A 23,801-nucleotide genomic window follows, 5' to 3' on the forward strand; every position below is an offset into this window, starting at 1 on the left:
CTAGATTCATTATTATTTGTTTTAATTTTTATTTTTTTGTTTATATGTTTGTTTGTTTTTCAATTTTTTAACCAAATATTTTATACATTTTTTTAACTAGATTCTTTTTGATTTTTGTCTATTTAGTATATCTATAAGTTTATTGCATGAGGTCACTTTAATTTTCAGATTTGTTTTATATTACATGACTTTTGCACTTTTTTACAAAGCATTATACTCGGGAAATATCTTTTTTTCATAATAAATTGATGCATTTTGTTAACATATTCTGTTAATTATAAAGCTATATTTTATAACACCTTAATAATCTAAAACTGCAAATTGCAGCAAAAAAGTAGAAATATTTAAGACTGTTTTAACCATAAAAAAATAATAATGTCACCATTAGCCCACACTGACAGAGTCCAGCCCCTATAGGCATTTTATTGTGATGTGATCGCGTGCTGATGACAGTGGGCGATAAAGCATCCTCGGAGGTTTTGATCCATCCAGCTGTTTGAGCGCGAGCAGGACATGACCATGGACAAACAAAGGCGCAACCCATTTTAAACAGCCTGATCTTCATTTTATTTCTGTGCATTGTGTTTGTATTTATTCAAATGGAGCTAAAAAGAGATTTTCCCGCGACTTCAGCGCTTTTCTGCTGCTGGATCATCTGCATGAACTCCGGTGAGTGAAACCGTCGAAGCTCCGCAGCTTCAGAGATTTCAATTATAGCGACTTTTGGTGAAATGTTTTGATAAAAAACAAAAACAAAAGCAAATACAGAATATCTTAAGTTATTACAATATTCACCTATATATATGCTTATATTTAAATTTACAATACTATTACCTCTTGTGGTATTATATCGTCTGTGTGGCACTCCGGAATATTTCAAACTCTTATCATCAAATTTTGTAATAATTGGTAATAATCTCAAATCCACAATAGGACTTTTTTCCTGGGTGATTGAATTCACAGGATAAATACATTTAAAGTGCACAGTGTTTTTCTAATGTCATTTAATGGTGATTTTTTGCAGTTACATAATATTGAAATGTTATTTAAATCTCCTGTAAATCAGGAAAGGAACTTTTTAAACCCCTTAAACAATCTTAAAGTCTTGTTTTTGCATCTACAGTATTTCCCTGGTTCTATGAAGTTGTGAAAGAAATGTTAATATGCTTCTTATGATAGTTTTTGTAAGGACTTGAAAAGAAAATTCTGCTACTTAATAGTGATTTTATAATATTTGGATACCTTCTGAACTCTGGCACCTGAACCCTTTTAATGTCCTTTAATTTAATGGTGATTTTTACAGTCACATAATACTAAAATGCTACTTAAACCTCCTGTATACCCCAAAGGAACTTTAATAATATTATGGGTACCTGAAAGCATTTTCCAAACCCCTAAAACAATCTTGTTTTTGCATCTTATATCTGCAATACTACTTTTTCCCTTATTTACTAGTGATTTCATAAAATTTGGAGTTTGGTGTTCTCAAGTAGCTTAAGCAATTTACTCTCCTACAGCAATGCTACTGTATCCATATAAATTTTACATGACTATAAGTATCTCGAGTCAACATAAGAGAATAATTCTGCCACTTACTAATGATTTGCAATATTTTGGGCTTGGCTTCATGAGTACTTAAAGGCATTTTTCAGTCTCTGATAATAAATAATAATAATAATAATAATAAAATCCAGTTTTATATTCTTGTAGGGTCCGTGAGCATTTAACATTATATGTAACCAAAGCAAAAGACACACAAAAACACAGCTAGTAAAACACAAAGGTTTCCACTGATATGTTACATTTGCTTTAAGTATCATAAAATAAAGTGATATTACATATGAGCTGACTTTTGTCATCATGAAACCAGCCTCACAAACAGCAAAAAGCGGTCATGAGTTATTGAGTCATTGCCGTGTCTCCAGCATCTTTTTAGGCACCAAATGTGAGTGTTTTATAGCAACCTGTCACTGTTATTCTGGCGGGAAATGTGGCATTGAATGCAATTGTTATGTACAGACCTCACTATATTTTTCTGCTAGCATTGTGCAACGGAAAAGAGTTGTTTTTATTGAGATATCGCTGCATTTTTAGCTGGGATACTGGCATAAAAAGCAGTTGATTCCTACTGAAACATTACTGTTTCCTTGCCAAGATAGAGATAGAGATTTTTTTTTACCAAGACATCACTGCATCTCCCGCTGGGATAGTGCAACAAAAAGTGTTTTTTTTTTTTTTTTAACAAGACATTGCTGTGTTTTCTGCAAGGATAATGCCACAAAAAGAGGTTACTTTTTTCCGAGACATCGCTGCATAGCCTGCTGGGATATACGTAGTGCTACGAAAAGCATTCGTTTTTTTTTTACTAAGAAACTGCTGCATTTCCAGCCGGGAGAGCGCCAGAAGAAATGGTTAGTTTCTACTTTTCCTGACAAGAGACCGATGCTATTTTTAGCAAGACATCGCTGCATTTCCCGTAAATTATAGCCTTGAAAAGTGTTTTTTTTTTTTTTTGGAGACATCACTGCGTTTCCTGCCAGGATAGAGGCATGAAAAGCGTTAGTTCACGGAGAGCTCGCTGCGTTTTCTGCCTGGATCATGGCATGAAAAGCAGCGGTTTATACCAAGACATCGCTGCATCTGATGCAGGGATTGTGCCCCCAAAATCAGGAATTGTTTTTATTTGTCAAAACATGTCAAAACAAAGTGATTTTTGTCCCTAGAACAACAACAAACCAACTGCAGCATTGTAGAAATGTAGAGTTTAAATGTATCCGCGACATAATAACATAGAAATGTCATTTTTCGTATGCAGAAACATAAAATTCCAACATTTTTTCTGGCAATTGGGCTAGGATGAATTAGCAACAAAAGTGGTTAAAAAAACCCAACATTTTCTCTATCGGGCAATCAGGTCAAAAGAGGCCAAAAGTACTTTTTCACACCCGAATACACCAGAATAATTTGTTGAGAATGAGACAAAATAGGTTAGAAATCATAAAATAGGGAGTTTACGTGCAGACATCAGTGCTGGAAAAAGTCTGAATCCTGCAACACAAACTGCAACGCAATCCCACAACACGTTATCCGTTTCTCCTCCACTGGCAGAGCCTCACCTGAAACATCATTTTGTCGGTTATAAATAGCCAATAATCACAAAAACTGGCGTTACACACATTTGCACAGTTTGTGCTCTTGGCTCGCTGTTTCGTGCACTGGCTAATCCTAAATTGCTTGCCGGTGATGCCAGATTGCTTGCCAGAGTTCAAAGCTGTGTGTTGAGAGAAGACGGAGGAAGGAGGAGATTGCTGGCCCTGAAGTGAACAGAAGAAGATATTTTTACCACATGCAGCCTCCGCCACTGTTCATTTAACCCGCGAGACAAATCAAATCACGTCCGACACAAAAAGGTCAAACACTCGGATTAAAGAGGTTTATTTCAAGCATGAAATTATGACTCCCATGAATGGTGACTGCCAGAAAACTTGGCTTTGAGTGTTGATTTTAAAGTTCAATTATCTCTGATGATTTTGCTGCATGACATAAAATTTAATCAAATTGCGGGAGATCGCAGTCTGAACCTGTGGAAACAATAAAGTTCAGGTAATTGCCTTTTTTTAAGACTTGGGATACATTATTGCCTCTCACTTTCCCAACTATAAGTGCTTTGGTTTAAGCCCAATGAAAGGAAAATTATAAAGAGAATAGCTGTTTAAAATCTTGGAGTGAGAGGAAGGTCAAAAGTATCATCGATAAGAAACACCAAAAACTAAATTAAGAAGTAAGTTTTGTTCAGAACTGTCTGTATTTCTTGAATAATTAAAACAATTATGAGAAAATCTGTGTACTCATGTACACATTTAAAAGTTAAAAATAAAGTTAAAATAAAGTTATTCACACTGGGTATTACCTTTGTACTTTTGGTATACATAAGGTCCCAGAGTGCAAAAAAATGTTAAAAATAGTTTGTTTATCAAAAAAGTGCCAGTGGAGGATCCCCTGCATTTAATCTGCAAAAACAACAACAAAATCAGGAGTTTTGCAGGGTACAAAAAAGGAGATATGCAGCCGGCAAACAAATTGTTGGAACTGTCCTTTTTCTGTGCAAAGGGTCTGTCATGTTTGCACGTTATTATGCAGCGGATACATTGAGACTTTAGGTTTAAACAAAAGTGTGCTCAGGTCAGGCAAAAGAAAACATCACTTGGCTGGAAATGCAGCGATGACTGTGAAAGACTTTTCATGCTCCAAAAGCTGCTGGACAGACGGCAATGACTCGCTACAACACAACCAGACTTCTCTTCAGCTCATATCTACGTCACTTTAAAAAACATTGAAATGATACATATGAAACATACAAATGTGACGTATTTGTGGTTTGCAAAAACGTACAATGCAAACATTTTCTTCTGACGACTGGGCTGCTGAGACTCCACAAAAAACAAATAAATAAATAATTCAAGTCTCAAGATAATCATCTAACTACACTTTCTAGTGTGTAGATGAATGTTGCCCTTAAATTTATCATAAAAAGAGAAACTAATGTATGCACATCCAGTCAAAATACACACAGGTGCAGGACAGAAAATGTACTTTGTGCATAAAAACAGAAAAACGTTAAACTCCCACAGGGCAATTTTGTTCTGCTTTTTCTTTATCTATTTTATTCTATTTATTGATTTATTTGATTTGTTCTATTTTTTTATCACAAGGCAACGTTTCAATCCACAAGATCCTCAGGCTGCTTAAATTTAACAAATAAATCAAAAAAAAAAAATTAAAAATGGCTTATCTCTCAGTCTAACCAATATCACATCCACAAATTATCACTAGTTAATTTAAATAACTCAAAGTCTCCAGAGGATAAACACTTTTTTTTTTTTTTTTTTTTTTGCTTAAAATTGACTACTAAAAAAATGTGTATTATCGTCATTATTTTTATTATTATTTTTATGATCAGGTGGTTGGAATTTGGTGGCATTTTAAGATTACGTGTGCAGTTCAGTGTTTGGATGATGATTAAAAATTATTATTATTATAATGATAAATGATCTCTTGTCTGCGTCTCTCCCTCAGTGCTGGCTGAAGACTGGACTCACGGTCACACTGAGGACGAGCTCTTCAGGAGCTTGTTTGGGGGCTACAGCAAGTGGACGCGTCCCGCGAGAAACATCACCGACGTGGTTATCGTCAAATTCGGCCTCTCAATCGCACAGCTGATAGACGTGGTGGGAACACACAAACATATCTATAGACCCTAAACACACTTTTCTTTGCTTTTTTAAAAATATTTTGGAGTTTAAAAGCAGTCAAACTAACACGTGAGAGTTTCATAATAAGAGCTAATAATCCCAATTTTTGTCGCTTTTTGTCTCAAAAACAGGATGAGAAGAATCAGATGATGACGACCAACGTGTGGCTGAAACAGGTGCAGAAGAAACTGACATGTTTGTGTGTGTGTGTGATCAGTATAGAGGCTGAAGTTATCAGTAACAACCAAACAAATGTGATTTCTCGGATGCTGATTTTCATATTAAAGAGTAAGTTCAGTATTTTCCAGCTTGGACCGTAACTGCTCATGTTTTGTTTTTTATTTTTTTGTATAAGGGGAACCACAACTTTTGAAATTGGTCCAGTATTTAGCGTTAACAGTGCCAGCAGTAGTAAAAAAGGGCTACAATGAAGTGTACTGTTCAGGGGCAACTGTGCACGGTCAGTTTACGTCCATTAAAAATGTTTGTTTTTGCCACCGACAGGCTCAAATTATTCTAATGGTCTGACAACATTACAGAAAGGATCCCTATAGAGATTAACCTTTTTGTTAAACAGTTAGATCCTTTTTGTTTAACCAGAACAACCTAAAAAAAACACCATCTCAAAACCAACCAGACTCCATTTAAATAAACAGTAATTTTAGCATCATCTAACAAACTTCATGTAAGGTTGACAGAAACAAAACAAAACTCACAAAAGCCATCCTGGTGTATCTTTCCACTGTTCCAACAATCCCCAAATCTGGTTTAGTTGAAATTAACCCTTAATTCTTGCGGTTAGATGTGAAAATATGTTGGCGCTATACAAGTTAAAATTACTGTTTATTTAAATGGAGTCTGGTGTGTTTGGCAATAACGATTTCCAGGCTGTTTCATTACAATCTGCCCAATTTCCAAAAGTTATTGTTCCCTTTGACTCAAAAATGTGTGTAAATAGGGTCCAGGTTAGAAAATAATTATCTTTTAATTTACAGTTTTTAATTTGTAGTTTATTTACAATCGATTGTACCGATTCTTCAATTTGGTCTTTTTTGTATAAAAACGGTAGGACTAAACCAGGTTCAAACAAGATTTTTGACTTTTGACTGTGTACCTGTTGGCAGGAATGGACCGACTACAAGCTGCAGTGGAGTCCCGCCGACTTCGATAATGTGACGTCCATCAGAGTCCCCTCCGAGCTCATCTGGGTGCCCGACATTGTGCTGTACAACAAGTAAAAAAACACAAAATGACACATTTAACACCAAAAACCTGCAGCTTGCTTCAGTTGCACAAACTCTACACATCTTCACACTTAACAGATAAGCTGGACAAGTTGTTAACTCCTTTAAACCTAGTTTGACATCAGTTTTCATCTGCTACATTCAGACGCCTCTAACAAGCTATTTAACATTTTAAAATCTGAGCTAATGGGTGCCATTTATTTCAAAAACATGAGGAAAGTGGGCAATGTAGTATTTGGCAAAAAATGCCCCAAAATTTGCGAGAAGTTAGTAAAAGGTGACAAGGAAAATTACCAGAGATTTAGCGTTAAGGGGGAGAATTATTAGATAATTATTAGAAAAAAACTATGGAAAAATACCCAGAAAAAAATATAATTATTATGATTATATATTTAAGTAGGAAAAAAAGCATATATTTTAAATTTTCATTTGTAATTTTATTAATGTATTTATTTATATGTATTTTTTTGTAAATATGCTTATTTTCAGGTAAATTTCTTGTAAAGTTTTACTAATTTCTTTTTTTCTATTTCTTTTTTTTTTGGGCCATGTCTTGTTAAGTCGCTCCACGGTTTTGAAAAAAACATGGAGCAAAGGCCCACTGTTAATTCTTGTTTCTCGACAATAAAGCCGTTTATAGTAATTTTGCTGATATTAAATCCATCACACACACAGCCATCCAAGGACACTTTAAACGGACACGACTTCACATCTCTGTAGGTGGAGCTGGAAATTATCTGTAGTGATCAATTACCCGCTTGATCCATAACAACGTCCTCATCCTCTGAGAGCGCTTAAGGAGGGAAGGTCACTCATATGGAGCCAAACATCTTGATGATACCACAGCATTTCTGCATATTCCTGCATACCAATTGGTGAAACATGCAAATTATCCTGTTGAATAAATGACCCCGATTCTGTGCGTCTGTGCAGCGATGTTGCATCATTTTAAGTCAAAGTCTGGTTTCCCCCCCTCAGGGCCCCGAGGAAGTATTAATCCTTAAATTTGTCTGGATGGAGACGAAACTTTCTCCTCCTTCAGCATTTGTGTAAATGAGCTTGCATCATGAATACAGCGTCGTTAACATTCAGTGATCAATTATTAAACGTCGCATGGCTGCAGGTTTATTGGTTTGAGTTTTAAACGTAATAAGATGGAAACTTGGGAGCTTTTCTAAACAAAAAAGTGTGAAAAATCCCCTTTTATCTGGATAATACTTTACTATTGGGTTCCTTTCTCCTTCTTGTCAATTTAAAATATTTTCCCACCTTGCTGTTATTTTATTTTTTAAATGTATTTTCTTGGTTTTAACTTATATTGGTTTACTGTTTTATCTATTAATTTATCTTATTTATTTATTTTTATCATGTATATTTATCTTATCTCATTATTTTATTTTATTTCATTTTTATATTTTTTTATCAGTTCTGACTCGCATGACTTTATGTTTCATCTTAATTATTATTTTTTGAGTTTTTATTTTTATTTTTAATGAATTTGATTTGTTTTTATGGTAAGTTGATGGCTTTGTTTCGTGCCCTTTCTCCAGTGCAGACGGAGAGTTCGCCGTCACCCACATGACCAAGGCACATCTATTTCACACCGGTCGTATCCGCTGGGTGCCACCCGCCATCTACAAGTCTTCCTGCTCCATTGATGTCACCTTCTTCCCTTTCGACCAGCAAAGCTGCAAAATGAAGTTTGGCTCCTGGACGTACGACCGCGCCAAAATCGACCTGGAGCCCTTTGAGAACACAGTGGACCTGAAGGTTGTTTGATTTTGAGTCATTTAGCCAAAACTGGCACTCCTCTTCTCATGTGATCTCCCAGCTCTGCCTCTTAACCTTTTTTATCAGTGCTTCACACACGCGTCTCCTCAACCTTTTGTCTGCAGAAGTTTTCCAGCTAAACGCTCAGCCTGCCTACTTTCTAATAAACAGCGTGATGCTGTTGCACTGCAGCTTTAACTTCTGGAGAAAACAACATGCATGAATTAGCTTCTCTGGAGACGAAACGCTTAATCCTGGAGAGATTCCTCATGTTTAAAACGCTGACATTTTTTTTAAAGGTGTCTAGATTTTCTTAGCAAAAGAGTTAAATATAAGTTAGCCTGCGAAGGCAGTTTCTAAGTAACGTACTGCTTCGTGCTCACTTCTGCAAGCGTGATTAAACAATAAATTCTAATAAGAAAAATGTCACAAAATAATGACTTCCTTTCTCAAAATAATGAGACTCTATAGGTCATTATTTTGAGAAACTCAGTAATTTTTTATTATATTAAAATATTAACTTATTATTTTCAGAAACTAAGTCATTATTTTGAGAGAGTTTTTCACTATTTTCTTTTTTTAAGTTTGACATTATTTTAGAAAGTTGCTGAATATTTTGATTAACTTTGTTATTATTTTTGAGACACCAAGACACTATTTTCAGAAAGTTTGTCATTATTTTCAAAAAGATTCACATTATTTTTAGATACTAAATCCTTATTGTAAGAAATTAAGCCATAATTTTGAGATACTACTCAAAAATGCTTATCATCATATTATAGATAATAATTCATTATTTTGAGAAAGTGTCTCATTATTTTGAAATGAGTTGCTGTTTAATTTGTGATACTGACACATTATTTCGATAAAGATTCTTATTATAATGAGGAACTTTTTCACTTTACACATCGCACTGGGAGAAATGGTCTTCCATACTTTTCTTACGTCCGGAAAACTACTGACATTTTAGTCAAGCGATCCAACGTTTAGGTCTCGAGTGAATTATCTCGATGTTATGTGAATGACTGCCATTAAATTTGGTATGAACATTCATGGTTCCCAGAGGATGAACCCTGATGATCCCATGATTTTTTTCTCTTGAGGTTCTCAAGAGTGTTTTTAAGCGAGACGTCTCAACTAATGTTGGGTGAATTACCAAAAAATTGGTGCAAAGACTAACCGTAATAACTTTGGTGAACCATTAACCCTTCATCCAGCGCCGTTATCAGGTAGGATTTATCCTCTGTGGACCATGAATGTCTGTAAGAAATCTCTTGAGACGCTAAAAATATATGTAATCTCTAGGATTACTGGGAGAGCGGAGAGTGGGCAATTGTCAACGCTGTTGGCACCTACAACACCAAGAAATACGACTGCTGCCATGAGATCTACCCCGACATCACCTACTACTTCGTCATCCGCCGCCTCCCGTTGTTCTACACCATCAACCTCATCATCCCCTGCCTCCTCATCTCCTGCCTCACCGTCCTCGTCTTCTACCTCCCTTCAGACTGCGGCGAGAAGATAACGCTATGCATCTCCGTGCTGCTGTCGCTCACCGTCTTCCTGCTGCTCATCACCGAGATCATCCCGTCCACGTCGCTGGTCATACCGCTGATCGGGGAGTATCTGCTCTTCACCATGATTTTCGTCACGCTGTCCATCGTCATCACCGTGTTTGTGCTGAACGTGCACCACCGCTCGTCTGCGACGCACACCATGCCGCGATGGGTTCGGAGGCTTTTCCTGTCGGCGGTGCCACGCTGGCTGTGCATGAAGCGTCCAGAGCATGGAGTCAGGCCTGTGAGGTGAGACGGACGCCATGTTTACTGCATGGAAACATCATTAAGTCAAAATCATCCACTTTGTCCTTATTATAGACACTCTGCATGACTTTTGCAGCAGCTAAACCTGCACAAATGAGACAAATACAGTGAAAGGGGTGAAATGCCTGGGTCCTGTGCTATATGCATGGACAATTTTAAAGTAATGCATACATTGGTGCAAAATTGGCCTATATGCAAAATAACCTCATTGGAAAAACAGTCATTTTCACATGCATCACTACATGCATTTACAAAAAAATTCTTATCGTCTTCAGAGAGTTGGTGCGAACTGGAGCACACTGACAGACTGGGATATTAAATCTCTTATATGATCTCTCTTTCTTACGCTGACATTCCTTGCCCTATCTTTTTGTGAATCAGCCCTTAAGATGGGACATTTTAAGGACTGTATGTAAGCTACAAATTGCATTGTTTACATTGTCAAAAAGTAATGTGGATGCCATATTTGGACACTCAAAAAAATCCATCCAATAAATAAAAGTGCATTATATAATAAACTTTGAATAGGTACATGTTGTTTTTCTTGTTTTCTTTTCATTTTATCATTATTTCTCATTTATTTTATTACCCTATTTTCCTATTATTACTAAAACGTTTTCTATATGCGCATACCATGTTTATTATTTCTTTTTTAAGTTTCCTTATTTTTCCATTTTGTTATTAATACTATTAATTTTATTTTATAATCATTGTAGTTTTTCTTGTCTTCTTTCTTTTATTGTCAAAAATGTACTGTGTTTATCCCAATCCGTAAGTAAAAACACACAAAATAATTGTTTATTGACCAGATTTTTGGTCTTCACATGGTGAAAACTTGACCATTTGTACATAGGGTGCGAGTAGCAGAAGTACAAGTATTCAAGAGTAATGAAACTCCTTTCTAATTTAAAGCTGCATTAGCAGTTTTTGTCCACTTGGGGACAGCAGAAACAAGCTGTAAACTTATCACTGACACATCATAACCTTTAAGTTGATGTAGTCAACCTGCTACTTATTTGCACATAATTTGGAGCCCAATACTCATTTCCTTTAAGCTCGTTTTTGGTCTCCACCAACTCTAGAAGTAAATATTTGGCTCTTTAGCTGCTTAATGCTCCACAATGTCCATCAGCGAGTCTCTACATGTATCTGTCAGCTGTTTGGTTTAGATTAAATTTTTAAAATGATCATAATTACATATTTTAAATTATGTCACAGAATTATTATAATTTTTAAGCACTTTTTTGTGTCAAGTCTTTTTGTGGGGTTGCTTTTTATGTCGTTGACTGTTTTGTTTTGTTTACAAATTTTCAGGTAATTTTCTTGTACTTTTTTAGTCATTTCTTGCTAATTTTGTGGAATTTTCTTCTTTGGTTGCTTGTTGCCTTTTTTGTGAAAGAAATCCAGCCAGTTTTCTGAGGTTTCAAAGGGTTGACAAACTCACTTTGTCGTTTTTAGGCGCCGCCATTTGACTGATAAACTCCTCCCCATCCGGACCCCAGGCCCCTCCCACAGTTCGTCCACCTGGCTCACTCAGGAGTCCGACATCGATCTCCGTGGTTACCAGAACGATGGTTCCCACAGCAGCCACCAGCTCGACTCCTTGGATGAAATCCACTACTGTGACCTTCACGGTTACATGAACACAGATCACTTGGGGAGTTTCGGGGTGAAGGTCGCTGGTCTATTACGAAACAACCGAGGATTTCCCCGCTCTCTCCTCCTTTCCCTCCGTCTCTGCGTTACATCCTCCTCCCGCAGAGCGACTCCTCACTCAGCTTTGTCTTAGACACCCCTCCTTTGGAGCATGGTTCGATCCAGAGTTCATCTGCCTCTGTTTTGTCTCCTGCGGTGGTTTCAGCGCTGGAGGGGGTGACCTACATCGCAGAGCACCTCAGAGCCGAAGACGCAGACTTCTCAGTGAGTCCTGATGCCAATTTTAAGACTGGACGTGATTAATTTTACTTTCAAAATTCTTCTCTTCTCTTCTTCTTTTTTCCCTCTCTGCAGGTGAAGGAGGACTGGAAGTACGTCGCCATGGTTGTCGACCGGATCTTCCTGTGGATGTTCATTATCGTGTGTCTGCTGGGAACAGTCGGACTCTTCCTGCCTCCGTGGCTCTCCGGGATGTTTTAGAACCAAACTGGGAATTAAAATTAAAGAAAAATGCAATTAAATTAATAAATAAATTCTGTCTGTGCATATCAAAAGAGATTAATCAGTTACAAAAACTCTCTGATGAAGGACATTTTTCACTTGATTTCCCCTCATTTTGAAATTTCTTAGTGAATTATCTGCTTTTTTTTTGTTTGATAAATGACTCAAGCGATTAATTGATTATTAAACATGCTGCTAATCTGTTCAGCTGTTGCACAAAATCTTTAAAATGCACAATAATTAATTAAAGCTGATTGAGAAATTAGCTACGGGTGGATTAAAACGTCCTTTGTGCACTTTCTCAAACTGTGTGTCTTTTCCAGCAGAATATTTTTTCTTTGACTGAATTGATTTGCCTTTTACGACGTAATGTCAAAACCAATCACCAAATATTCAGTGAGGAGAAAATGAAGTGAAAAATTGAGAAAACGAAAGACGAAAAAGGAACAAAAGCGTTTGATGTAACTCATCTTTGTGTCACTGAAGCAAAATGAACTGATTTTCATGCCAACTAGAAAACCACAAATTTCCATCACATGAATGAAAAAGTGGGAATGAGGACACTTGAACACAATTATCAAAGAATCAGAGAAGATGAGAGAGAGAAGATAATAAGACCAGTAATATATAACTATTAAGGCTCTGATGGGCTAATTACACTGAATGAAAGAAACTGTCAGTTATAAGTTATAGCGCCTTCTCTTGGGTTTCTCCATTATCATCCACATGATATAATCAGGCCAACGACAGCACTTTTCTCAAAGTGTTCCCCTTAACCTTTAACAGGCATTTTAACGGCACGGTTGACATTTTTTACGATCAAATTGCTTTGCTAAAAACTTGACAAAACCCAATTTGATTTTAAACAGATGCTTTTAAAGGATGCATTTCAATATTTTGATTATACTGTAATTTAGTCAGTTTGATTTGATTATATTTAATTGGCTTTGATTTTTCTCTACCATATATTTTTAAACAGATGTTGTAACTAGATTCATTTTTTTTGTTTGTTTATTTTTTATATTTATTTTATTTGTATTTATTTTTAGATTTGCATTATATAACATTGACAATTTGTTTTTAACTGCTTACATTTTTATTTGCATTTATTTCTTTTTTTTAAATTTACTTTAAATAATATTTTATTTGAAGTTACTTTTATTTTTGAATTATATTCCAGTGACTTTTGCACTTTTTGCAAAACATTATACTAGGATTTTTTCTTAATAAATTGATGCATTTTGTTAACATATTCTACCGTCTATAATGCTGTTTTTTGCAGAGGTATTTCTTAGTGTTGACTGTTTTTTTTAACCAGGGGTGTCCAAACTTCTTTTAATGGGGACCAAATTAGGTTACTTTACAGTAGTTGAGGGCCAGCTGCTTATAAAAAAAAGGGGTTATTATATAAAAAAAAAACATACAATTGACACAAACACAACTGTTTCATCTTGTGGTGAAAAAGTATTCCCACTTTCCCCTGCTGCAGGTGCTGTCTGTCCGTCTGCAAGCGACAGCGAATTTTCAGTTAATTTTTAAAGGAAAAGAAAACAAAAAAGACTTGCACCATACAAACTGTGACCTGTTTTTTCTCCTCTGCAGAATGCCTCTCTTATCACCGCTTGCTCATCGTCTCATGTCACACAGAGCTTCTGATTTAAAGACATTTAATTCATCGGCATACTCGTGACAACAAATGCACTTGTTGTTCTTCGTGGCTGTACATTTTGAACCGATGTTATCACATGCTGAGGATCAAAAGACGTGACGAGGGTTCGCAGAGTTTAGATATCCAGCATCATACTCAATTTGATTCAACTTAATGCTCATTTTACAATAAATAAAACACAGAAAAAAGTGCTAACGATCTAATGTTCAGCTGTGGTTGAGACTGCCGAGCTGCAGAACAGCAACAAAAGCGAATATGTTTGAACGAAAGTTTGTAAGATTTACAGCCATGTTTGTAGCAGCAATATAAAATAAAAATTAGAGATTTCCAGACATATTTGTGGTAACAAAAGCAAGATTTTGTAATATTTCCACCCATGTCTGATATCTGTAACTCTGTAAACCGTGAATTTGTGAACAAAGAACAACACATACTTCTGTTGTCAAGAGTACGTTGATAAGTGAAATGTCTTGAAATGACGTGAGACGATGAGCATTCGCAAGTTGACAAGAGAAGCATTCTGCAGGAGGGAAAAAAACACGGTTATTTTTAAAAAAATGTTTTTTACAGCGTTAATTGTAAATTCAACACAGGCAGAATTTGAACATTTGGGTGTGACTGCGACACAGGGTGAGGGGGTATTTTTAGTAACAAAATAATTTAATCTCATTCTCTCTTACTATAACTCTTAAAAATAATGTCCCGTGTTTTTACACGGACATTAAACATAACCACATTAAAACAACAGTGTTGTTTCTACATAAAGAAACATAAAGTTTCAAAAAAGTGCACAAATGTCTCTGGTTCACAGCATCGTCCACTGCCAACGTTTATTTTGGGGACTGAGTTGGCAAACCAGTCTTTAAGGTATACAGCAGCTTAGTCATTTTCTGTTTTTCAAGCATCCAGTGCAATTATTTATTTATGGATTTGGTGACTTTTCCAATAAAATGATGAGTTAAATGCTCCATGTCTATTAGTGTGTGGCGACGTCAAACCAGAGCGAAATCCTGTTATCACACCCTCGTCCAAATATTTTGATTTGTTGGCCAAAAATTGCACAGTAACTGTCATTATGTTCTGATATATATCAGTCCCAAGAATATAATCTATTTAAAGTTGCTAAATTAGCCAATAGTTAACACTACAAGGTCATATCAGGCCATAGCTTTTGATTTTTTTTTTCTGTTTTAATTTGCCAAATCAATGTGAGGTTTCTGTTTGTTCCTCACCCTAACTGTCCCAAATCTGAGCGTCCTCATGATCACTTTTAATTTTCTGTAAAAAGCATCAATTTAATACACCATAACTAACACTAATATTTTAACGCTTGCCAGCCAGAGGGGTCAATTTTCCATTAAGATAAAATCTAACTTTAAAAGGTTTTTTAAAGTTATCAAAAATCCTGTTTTGTAACACCAAAAGGAAAGCCTTTTTATCAGTCAATACCAAATTGTACTCATTACCTACTTTTTTTTTTTTTTACCTTGACTATTTGTTGAATTTTTTTTTGTTAAAAATTATATGCTGACTTTTTTTCTGTGATTATTACTTGTGTTTTGAGGATTTTTTTTTTTTTTTTTATTATTTATGAGAATTATTTGTTTCATATTTTATGAAATTTATATTTATATTTTGATATTATTTTTCTGTAAATATTATATATATTTAGAGGGGTTATGTTTTTTAATTATTATTTTTTAAGGATTATTTGTTTCATGTTTATGTCCAGTATCCATCATTTTATTATCCTGATATCTATTTTTTGTTAAATATTATATTTTGATATAATTTTTCTGTGATTGTGTTAGATGTATTTTTCAGGGGTTAAGTTTTTTAATTATTATTTTTAAGAATTACACCTCCCCATGTGCCTCTTTTGCCTAATCCACACATGGTGACAGTGTCTGCACTGTTGAGTAAACATTATGACATGCTGCTTCATCCCAACAGGTGCATTTACTGACATCACTACAGCATCCTGGAGAGGAAACAGCTGATGCAGAGTGACACTGAAAAAACGCCAAACGTAGACACAGAGTCACAGAGTGCCACCATGTGACCTGATGAGACGCGTCGTGCCAGGCGTGACCGCTCCAAAAACAGCAGAAAAGCTGAAAATAATTAAACTTTTGTGTGTGCCGAAAAACACTGCAGCAAGAGAGGAGCGCCCAACACGTCTCGGCGTGATCGCCCCCCTTAGGCTACACAAAATCTTCATTTTTTAGTCATCATGGTTAGGATTTTACTGCCCTTTCAAAATAAGAGAACAAGCATGAACTTTAGTCAATAATCTGTTTGTTTTTATCTTGTTTTATCTTTTTCTGTCATTTTTTTTTACTGTTTTGTAAAATTTGCTACAAAAACAAAGTTTCTTTTTTTCTTTAAAACTCACTTTTTTTTAATTAAAGTTTAAACAACATTTACAATCAAAGTGTTATTTAAATTGGCAAAGATCCATCACAAATAAGCACCACGTGTACATTCATATTCCAAAGTACATATTACAGAAATATGGTACAACTGAAGAATTAAAAAAATATTTAAAAAAAAAACAAAATAAGAGTAATACTGACACACACACACTCACACACAGCCAGCCGGTGAAAAGGCCCCATGTAGATTTATATTGATCAAATCTGAACAAAATATTGATGACGTCACTCTCTCATCAGCAGCCAATTAAGTCTTTTTCGTAGTCAAGATTATTATAACATTATTATCGTGATTATTCCACGACCTCTCTGCTTCAGAAACTCTTTCCTACTTGGTGTAGAGCATGTCTTTTCTTTTAGCGTACATGGAGCTGAGAGAAAACACAGAGTCGCTGAGGGCTGACGGGAGAAAAGGGAAGAGCTGGAAGAAAAATGAATCCGCCGCAGACGCCAGCAGGTATCTGTGTTTCGGCTGACTGGACGTGATGGCGTGCAGCAACGCGTCGATGACCATGTCGCCGTTCTTGAACCCCGACCTGCATGTCGACATGAAGTACTCGTTTGCCAGCTCGATGTACTGCCGGTTGAAGGTTTGCTTTTTTTCGTCATCTAACTTTTTCCAAATATCCAAACCCGTTTTGGTCTTCACGATGCTGGTGGCTTGGCCGAAATTACCCGGCTGGATGATGCTGACCTGAAAACGATGGAAAAAACTGGGTTTGACTTTTAACGCTTCAACATAAACTTTAATTGTTTGGTCATTTGCTTTTAATCTGATGTTTATAGGTTCAAAATTCAGCTAACATGAGCAGCCAGTCATCTTAAAATCTGAAATATACAAGACAGCAAGTCAAAGTTTAACTTTTTAAAGTGTATTGTTTCAACCTGAACCCCAAAAATCTGCTGCAATGTCATCAAAATCAAACTGCAACTTGTAAAATTACGGCTTACCATTTGAATTACCATTAAGTAGTCTTTATTTTTGCCAATTCTTGGTGTTTTCCCTGTTATGTATTACCATCATTATTTTTTGTTTCTGTTATTTTTGTTATTTTTATCACTTTTACTATTTTTGTATTGTACAGCACTTTGGTCAACAGTTGTTTTTAAATGTACTCATGTATTAAATAAAATAAATTTGTGTTGGAATTACAATAATCATCTTTTTTTTTCTTTTGGCATGAAGAGCTTCCATACATATTAAAGTTGAAAGAGAAATTATCTGTTTTTTATCAAAGTGTGCTTTTGAAATAGCCAAAATTGTCAAAATTATGAAAAAAATGTTTACTGATGTGATATATGTAAGAAGTTTTAATTTTCTCATTTCTAAAATATCTTTTTTGTTGCTTTTGACAGCAATAAGCTTCTGTACAATTAGATAGATAGATAGAAATTATCCCCTCTTCTTTCCTTTTATCCACATTAAAGGTACATACAAGATAAATTATGTTTTTTAAAGTGTAATTTTTAAACAACCAATAGTCAAATTTATTAAATAAAAAAACTTAAAACATTATTTTAAATTAATAATTAGTAAACAATGTTTTTTTTTGGCAGAGATGGGTTTCTATCTGTTAATAATAATAAAAAACTAAAGGTTAATAGAGGAGAAATTATGTTTTCAAGGTGTTCTTTTGAAATTGTTAATTGTTTAAAAATGGCAACTTTTATTATTTTATTTTTCTATAATAGTTTAGTTTATAACAAAGGCACACAGTGCGCAGTGTGTAATTTGAAAGCTTTTTTTTCTTCATTAATGTTGGCTTTGCACTCAAAAGAAGTTCCCACTGGAAAATTATTTTAACTCCCCCAGACACAATGTTACACCCCGTGCTTGAGTGTCACAGGATGCGTGTGCGTGGTTTGGCAAAATCACGATACCTTCACACCAAAACTGGCCATTTCAACCCGCAGACAATCTGCGAAAGCCTCCAGTCCTCTCTTTGACACGCTGTAAGCGCCCATGTTCAGGCAGTTAAAGAAGGCAAAGATGCTCGACATGTAAACCATCCGACCTGGAACAAAAAACATTTTTACATTTAACACCACGAAATCAGAACGTGAAGTTCAAGTGAAATTTGGTTCGATTTTAAAGCTAACCTTTGGCGGCGCGAACCAAAGGTAGAAATGCAAAAGAAGTCCTGATGGAGCCAAACAGGTTGATGTCGATCATGTTGCGGAAATCTTCAAAAGAGCTCCATTCGATCTCGGCCCAGTCAGAGATACCAGCGTTATTCACAACCGCCCACAAACCTTCAGAAAAAGATTATTAAAGAGTCAGATGCTTTTATTTTGCAGATGATGTAATGGATTACTGAGCAATGAAATTACAACAATAAAATTTGCATCTGATGATATCTTGTTTTAAGAGTCATTTGGACACAATTATGCATAAAACCAAATTTCAGAATCTGACTCTGTCTAATTTTGACTTACAAAGACAACATTTAGACTTCAGAAGTCTAAGTTTTGAAATATTAACTTTGTAATTTTAACATCTATTTATGGAAGCCCAAGGAGGTCAAATTTAGGAATAATAAATGGTATTCACTTCCTCAAATTAAGGATTTTAAATGCAGTTGTGCATTTTAAGAATACTTTTCAGAATGATAAAAAATACCTTCGCCAAGAAAAAGACACAAAGAATGAAACATTTAGGAAATATAAAAAAGAACATCAAAATTATTGGCAAGCAAGTCCATATCTCATTAGCAACATTTAAGTTTTCATAATTGTGAAAAGGAAAGTTAAAATGAGATATCTAGTCATAATTTTGACTAGATATCTGACTAGATATATGACTAGATATATAATTTTGAAATTTTTAAGGCAAAAAAAGTCAATTTTTTGTCAAAATTACGAGATTCAGACATATATAAGACAATTATTGAGACAATTATGACAATTATTAAGACAAAATTATGAGATTCGGACATATATAACTTTAACACATTATTATTCAATAAATCATATTTTGGACATTTGGAGTATTGAGTGAGTATTATTTTTCAAACATTTCATTCATTTTTTCCCCTTTTTTGGCAGAATTGAGCTTCCATATCCTTTAAAGCTGCATCCAAGATAAACAAGGTCATTTTTTTTAGAAACTCACCTTTCTCTGGCAGGTTCTCCTCGACTATCTTCTTCGCCTGCTGCACGTCTTCGTCGCTGGTGACGTCCAGCTTGAGGATTTTCAGATTACTGGAGCTCTGTGAGGCCAGACTCTGGGCACCGGCCCCTTCTGGAAACAAACACCCGGCAAAGACCACAAACCCTTTGTGGTCCAAACATCGAGCCAGCTGGTGCCCAAAGCCGCTGTCGCAGCCTGTTATCAGCACAGCGTAGCCGTAACCGTCCTGCACAAGGCTGCCTCGGCGGCGGGAAATCAGCTTGGTGAGGAGGAAGAGGAGCAAGACGGACATGGGGACGATGCCGATGATATGGCCGATGATGAAAATCGCGTTCATGCTGGTGAATCGTCAGTGAACCACCGTGTCTGTCGGGTGTCTGATAGCGAAGCCTACAGCACAATATATCCTCATTTATAACACAGCAACAGTTCATTACTATGGCTGTTTTTTTTTTTTATCTGGATAAACAATTTGTTCAGGTTTTCATGTGACATAAAAGACACCTCTGTTGTCTTAGACGCTCAGGGCCGAAGCTGGACAAAAATTTTTGGGGCTTGACTTCTCTTTCGGGAAAAACATGATAGTTATCAAGTGATGTCCATGACCATCATCCTGTTTTGTAATCGTTCTCCGTCTGTTTTTATAGTTTTAAAACCATAACACAGCATGATGAGGATGACTAATTTTTACTACTGCAGCATAAAAACAAGCAGAAATAGCCTGATTAGAGCTGTACCTAATGATTATTTTTTTTTATCTTTTTTTATTTATTGGTATAATTATTATTTTTTATTTCTCGATTAATGTCACAACAAATTTACTGAAAATAATATTTTAAAACTTGTCATACACTGCAGGGCATTATTCCCCAACAAAAAATAGCCCAGTCTTAACAGATAATCTGTGTTTTACAGTTATATATAAAGTCTCTCCAAAATAAAATTAATGTAAGAGCTTGTTCTACTCAAGTAAATGAATGTAGTGCAATCTACATTTAGCAGTCCAACAGCAAAATAGATATAACAATGTAAAATTCAAGTCACTTTTAGGAGGAGTAACAAAACAGTTACTCTTTGTCACAGTAAAAAACCTCAAATCTATCAGTCCAACAAAACATCTTACAGTAAAATTAGTGCAATTTGAATAACACTAACGAATAATAATTATAACTAGTACATTCTTTCTGCATTAATGGTCCAGCTTTAACTGGGCCTTATGGCATAATGCTGCCTGCTGATATTAGTGCTGTATTTTCATATTTATAAGCACATATTTCACTAATTTATGAAGTTATACAAGCTCCTGCACAGCTGACAACCCTGTCCTGTAAATCTTTTGTTCCTCTCTGTTTGAGTTTTTTTACTAAATATTTTACAGCTTTTCAGGAAAACGGAGGCTTCTGAGTCCCGGTCACTGACCCCGTGTTATTCTGTTACTGGAAATGTTTTGTTTTTTTCTGGAAACGCTCTGATTTTAGTAGAAACTATAGAGCAATTTGTTTTCTTGGAAGGAAGACGTAAAACAGACAATCGTTCTTTGTCCTGGTGACTTATCGATTCGAAAGGCTCAAACCAAAATTAAAGTCAGAACAAAAAATAATTTGGAATTACAGGAATTACACAGCCCTAAATCAGGAAACTGGACCTCCGTGACTTTTTAAAAAAACATGTTCCTGCATGTTTTTTAAGGCTGAAGACGTGACACACGCGTTGAAAGCTCACAACACACACAGAAAACTTTAAGTCAAGTTATTTTGTGTTTAAACATTTTAAAGTTTGCCCTTTTTGCCATTAAAGTTTTACATAAATATACCTCGAAAATACGATTTTATGTTGTGTCTTTGACATAATTTGTGTCTATTTGGTCATTTGTGTCTCTTACAGTCTTTTTATGAATCTTTGCAGTTGTTTTGTATCGCTATGGTAATTTTGTGTCTTTATTTGGTCTTTTTGTATCTCTGACGTCATGTTTTGCGTTTTTCTTGTTCATTTTGTGACCTGTTAAAGTCCTGAAGAAACCTTTTTCTCTCTTTAACATCATTTGGTTTGTCACTGTAGTTGTTTTTGTGTCGCTGGGGTAATTTTGTGTCTCTTTGTGGCCTTTTTTTGTCTCTTTGACATCATATTGTGTTTCTTTGAAGCCAGTTTATGTTGCTGAGGTAATTTTGTGTCTTTTTTGGTCATTTTATCTGTTTGAAGTAATTTTGTGAATTTGTTTGGCCTTTTTACGTCTCTTTGTCTGGACGTTTTGTGCCTCTAAGGTAATTTTGTGTCTTTTTTTGTCCGTGTTGTGTCTCGCTGTAGTCCATGTGTCCCTTGGAAGTTGTTTTTCTCTCTTTAACATTAACTGCATGATTTCTACATGTAAAAGGATACATTTAAGAATATTTTTACGTTTGTTTTGGTGAGATCTGAAGTGACACTTGTTTTCTCTGTCTCAAAAGATCTCCTTTCAGCTTTTCTTAAGTACATTTTTATTGTTTTTGAGGTAATATCATCACTTGCCTTTAAACGCTGCCTGAAGCAGACTGTTACCAAACACATGCAGCAGTCATGGTGTGAGTGAAATACGACAAAGCCGCTGCTGTTCTGGAGTGATTCTGCAGTTTAAAACATTACCGGTTTGTGGACTTTCGTACAGAAAACAATCGGTCAGATGCTGCGATGAACATCAGCCTTCCTCCCACAGAAAAACTAAACCGTACTTAATCACAGGGTTTAGCCACTATGTCAAATTGGCTTCTAAACACGGCCACATCCTGCAGGCCTCGTCTGGAGCACAATCAGCCTACCACTGTCGACGCCACCAATGACATAAGTGCAGGAAGTTTTGCCCAAAAATATAGTTAAATCAGTGCGCACACTGTTGTTGACAGCTCAGGGCTGCAGTCATGGACCATTACCTGAAGGCCCAATATAATATCACACACTCATACCGCTCTGCACACAAAATCATGCAGTAACATTATTTTCTACTTTCATGGAATTATTTTTCTAAACATCAGTCCTAACTATAAATACCAAATATTAATTAATTTTTAATATTTTAACCCTTTAAATGCCAGTTTTTTGTCTTGATGCCACTATGTTTTTTTAAACAAAAAACACCAAAAAAAAAACTATTTTCAATATACTACATGCAAAGTTTTTGATGATCACAGCCTGATGTCAATGATTTGCAGCAACATTAATTATTTTTTTTTTTTGGTGCACTCATACTGCTCTGCACACAAAATGCACTTTTCAAAGTCAAGTTCAAAGAATATTAAACATAAATATTATTTTCTACTTTCATTAAGTGTATTTTTTCAACCAGCATCAGTCCTAATCATAACTATGAAATATTTATTATTTTTTATAATTCTGACCCTTTATGTGCCGGATCAGTGATATCACTGCCACCCTCTGGACTGAAGCTGTAAAATGAGAATAATCTCCACATATTCGTTTTTTAGGCAGCCCATGTTTTTTTGCAACTCAGTATCATTTTAACAGTTAACCGTATTTTGGGGTAATTTTGCATAAATTCAAATCTATGTGCAATCAGTGCGACTACACGCACACAGACAACTCACTTTTAAAAGGCAGATTTCGGATAATTAATGACATATGCGATAATTTATATTGTAATTACTAGATTTTAAGACAGACAGGCTTAAAATAAAAGATACAAAAGTTACGTTGCAGTTTCTTTTTCCAGACTGTGAGACGCCAAAAGATGCAGCAGGAGTTAATTTGGTAATTATTGACTAATTGTCGACATTATTTGTTGTTTTGTGTGTTTGGAAATCTTACCTCTAAACGCAGAGCCGGCTGCCGGAGACACGGTGACTCTGTACAACTATAAAAGCTCTTTTTCTTGTTGCTTTCGGTAAGTTTTCTTGTATTTTCCAGACTTTGGCATCACGAAAAACACACAAACTTCGTCAAACTAGCAAACTTACTATCGCGCCAAAATCAACAACACAATTCGCTACGTCACAGCACGTACGGCGCAGGCGCAGGAGGTCGGAGGTCAGAGGTCACGTTACGGTGACGTTGCCACCTGTTTCTCGCAAAATTAATGAAAAAACTCTACTTTCGTCGTTTTATTATTGAACTTCCTCAGTACTGCAGCTCAGTTTGTGATGAACAAAACAGCAGCTTTTCTGCCCATATAAAAATATATTTATTTTATTTCTCTTTATTTTTATGTAACAGACTTATTGGTTGTACAATTTCACAGAAAAACAACAAAGAGATTCAGTTACAATCTCTTGTAATTAATATTTGATATAAATGTGGAATAAAGCAATTTTAAGTTTGTTTATATTTATAT

General features: G+C 35.4%; 2 protein-coding genes across 2 annotated transcripts; one reads left to right on the forward strand and one right to left on the reverse strand.

Moving 5' to 3' along the window:
* Positions 1–599: 599 nt before the first annotated feature.
* On the forward strand, positions 600–12,228 carry LOC121962871 (neuronal acetylcholine receptor subunit alpha-2-like). Its single transcript, XM_042513192.1, is given in 9 exon segments — positions 600–669; positions 5,077–5,228; positions 5,384–5,428; positions 6,377–6,486; positions 8,047–8,266; positions 9,572–10,074; positions 11,551–11,782; positions 11,785–12,012; positions 12,103–12,228. Coding segments are annotated over 9 exon segments (1,686 nt in total).
* Positions 12,229–16,334: 4,106 nt separating this feature from the next.
* Positions 16,335–23,442, reverse strand: zgc:113142 (uncharacterized protein LOC503524 homolog). The gene is made up of 5 exons (XM_042513193.1): positions 23,279–23,442; positions 19,466–19,873; positions 18,454–18,606; positions 18,235–18,368; positions 16,335–17,047 (listed from the first exon to the last, which is right to left on the reverse strand). The coding sequence occupies exons 2-5, from the start codon at positions 19,818–19,820 to the stop codon at positions 16,682–16,684; spliced, it is 1,008 nt and encodes a 335-aa protein (XP_042369127.1). The 5' UTR covers positions 19,821–19,873; positions 23,279–23,442; the 3' UTR covers positions 16,335–16,681.
* Positions 23,443–23,801: the final 359 nt, after the last annotated feature.

This window comes from Plectropomus leopardus, chromosome 24 (assembly GCF_008729295.1).
Source record: "Plectropomus leopardus isolate mb chromosome 24, YSFRI_Pleo_2.0, whole genome shotgun sequence".
Lineage (NCBI taxonomy): Eukaryota > Metazoa > Chordata > Actinopteri > Perciformes > Serranidae > Plectropomus > Plectropomus leopardus.

What these genes read in the sequence shown, in the direction of transcription:
- zgc:113142 (XM_042513193.1), bottom strand. Translation starts at nt 19,820, where the DNA reads ATGAACGCGATTTTCATCATCGGCCATATCATCGGCATCGTCCCCATG. An exon ending in GGAGAACCTGCCAGAGAAAG is followed by an intron (nt 18,607 to 19,465) that starts GTGAGTTTCTAA and finishes CTTTTTCTGAAG; the next exon opens with GTTTGTGGGCGGTTGTGAAT. An exon ending in TTTGGTTCGCGCCGCCAAAG is followed by an intron (nt 18,369 to 18,453) that starts GTTAGCTTTAAA and finishes TTTTTGTTCCAG; the next exon opens with GTCGGATGGTTTACATGTCG.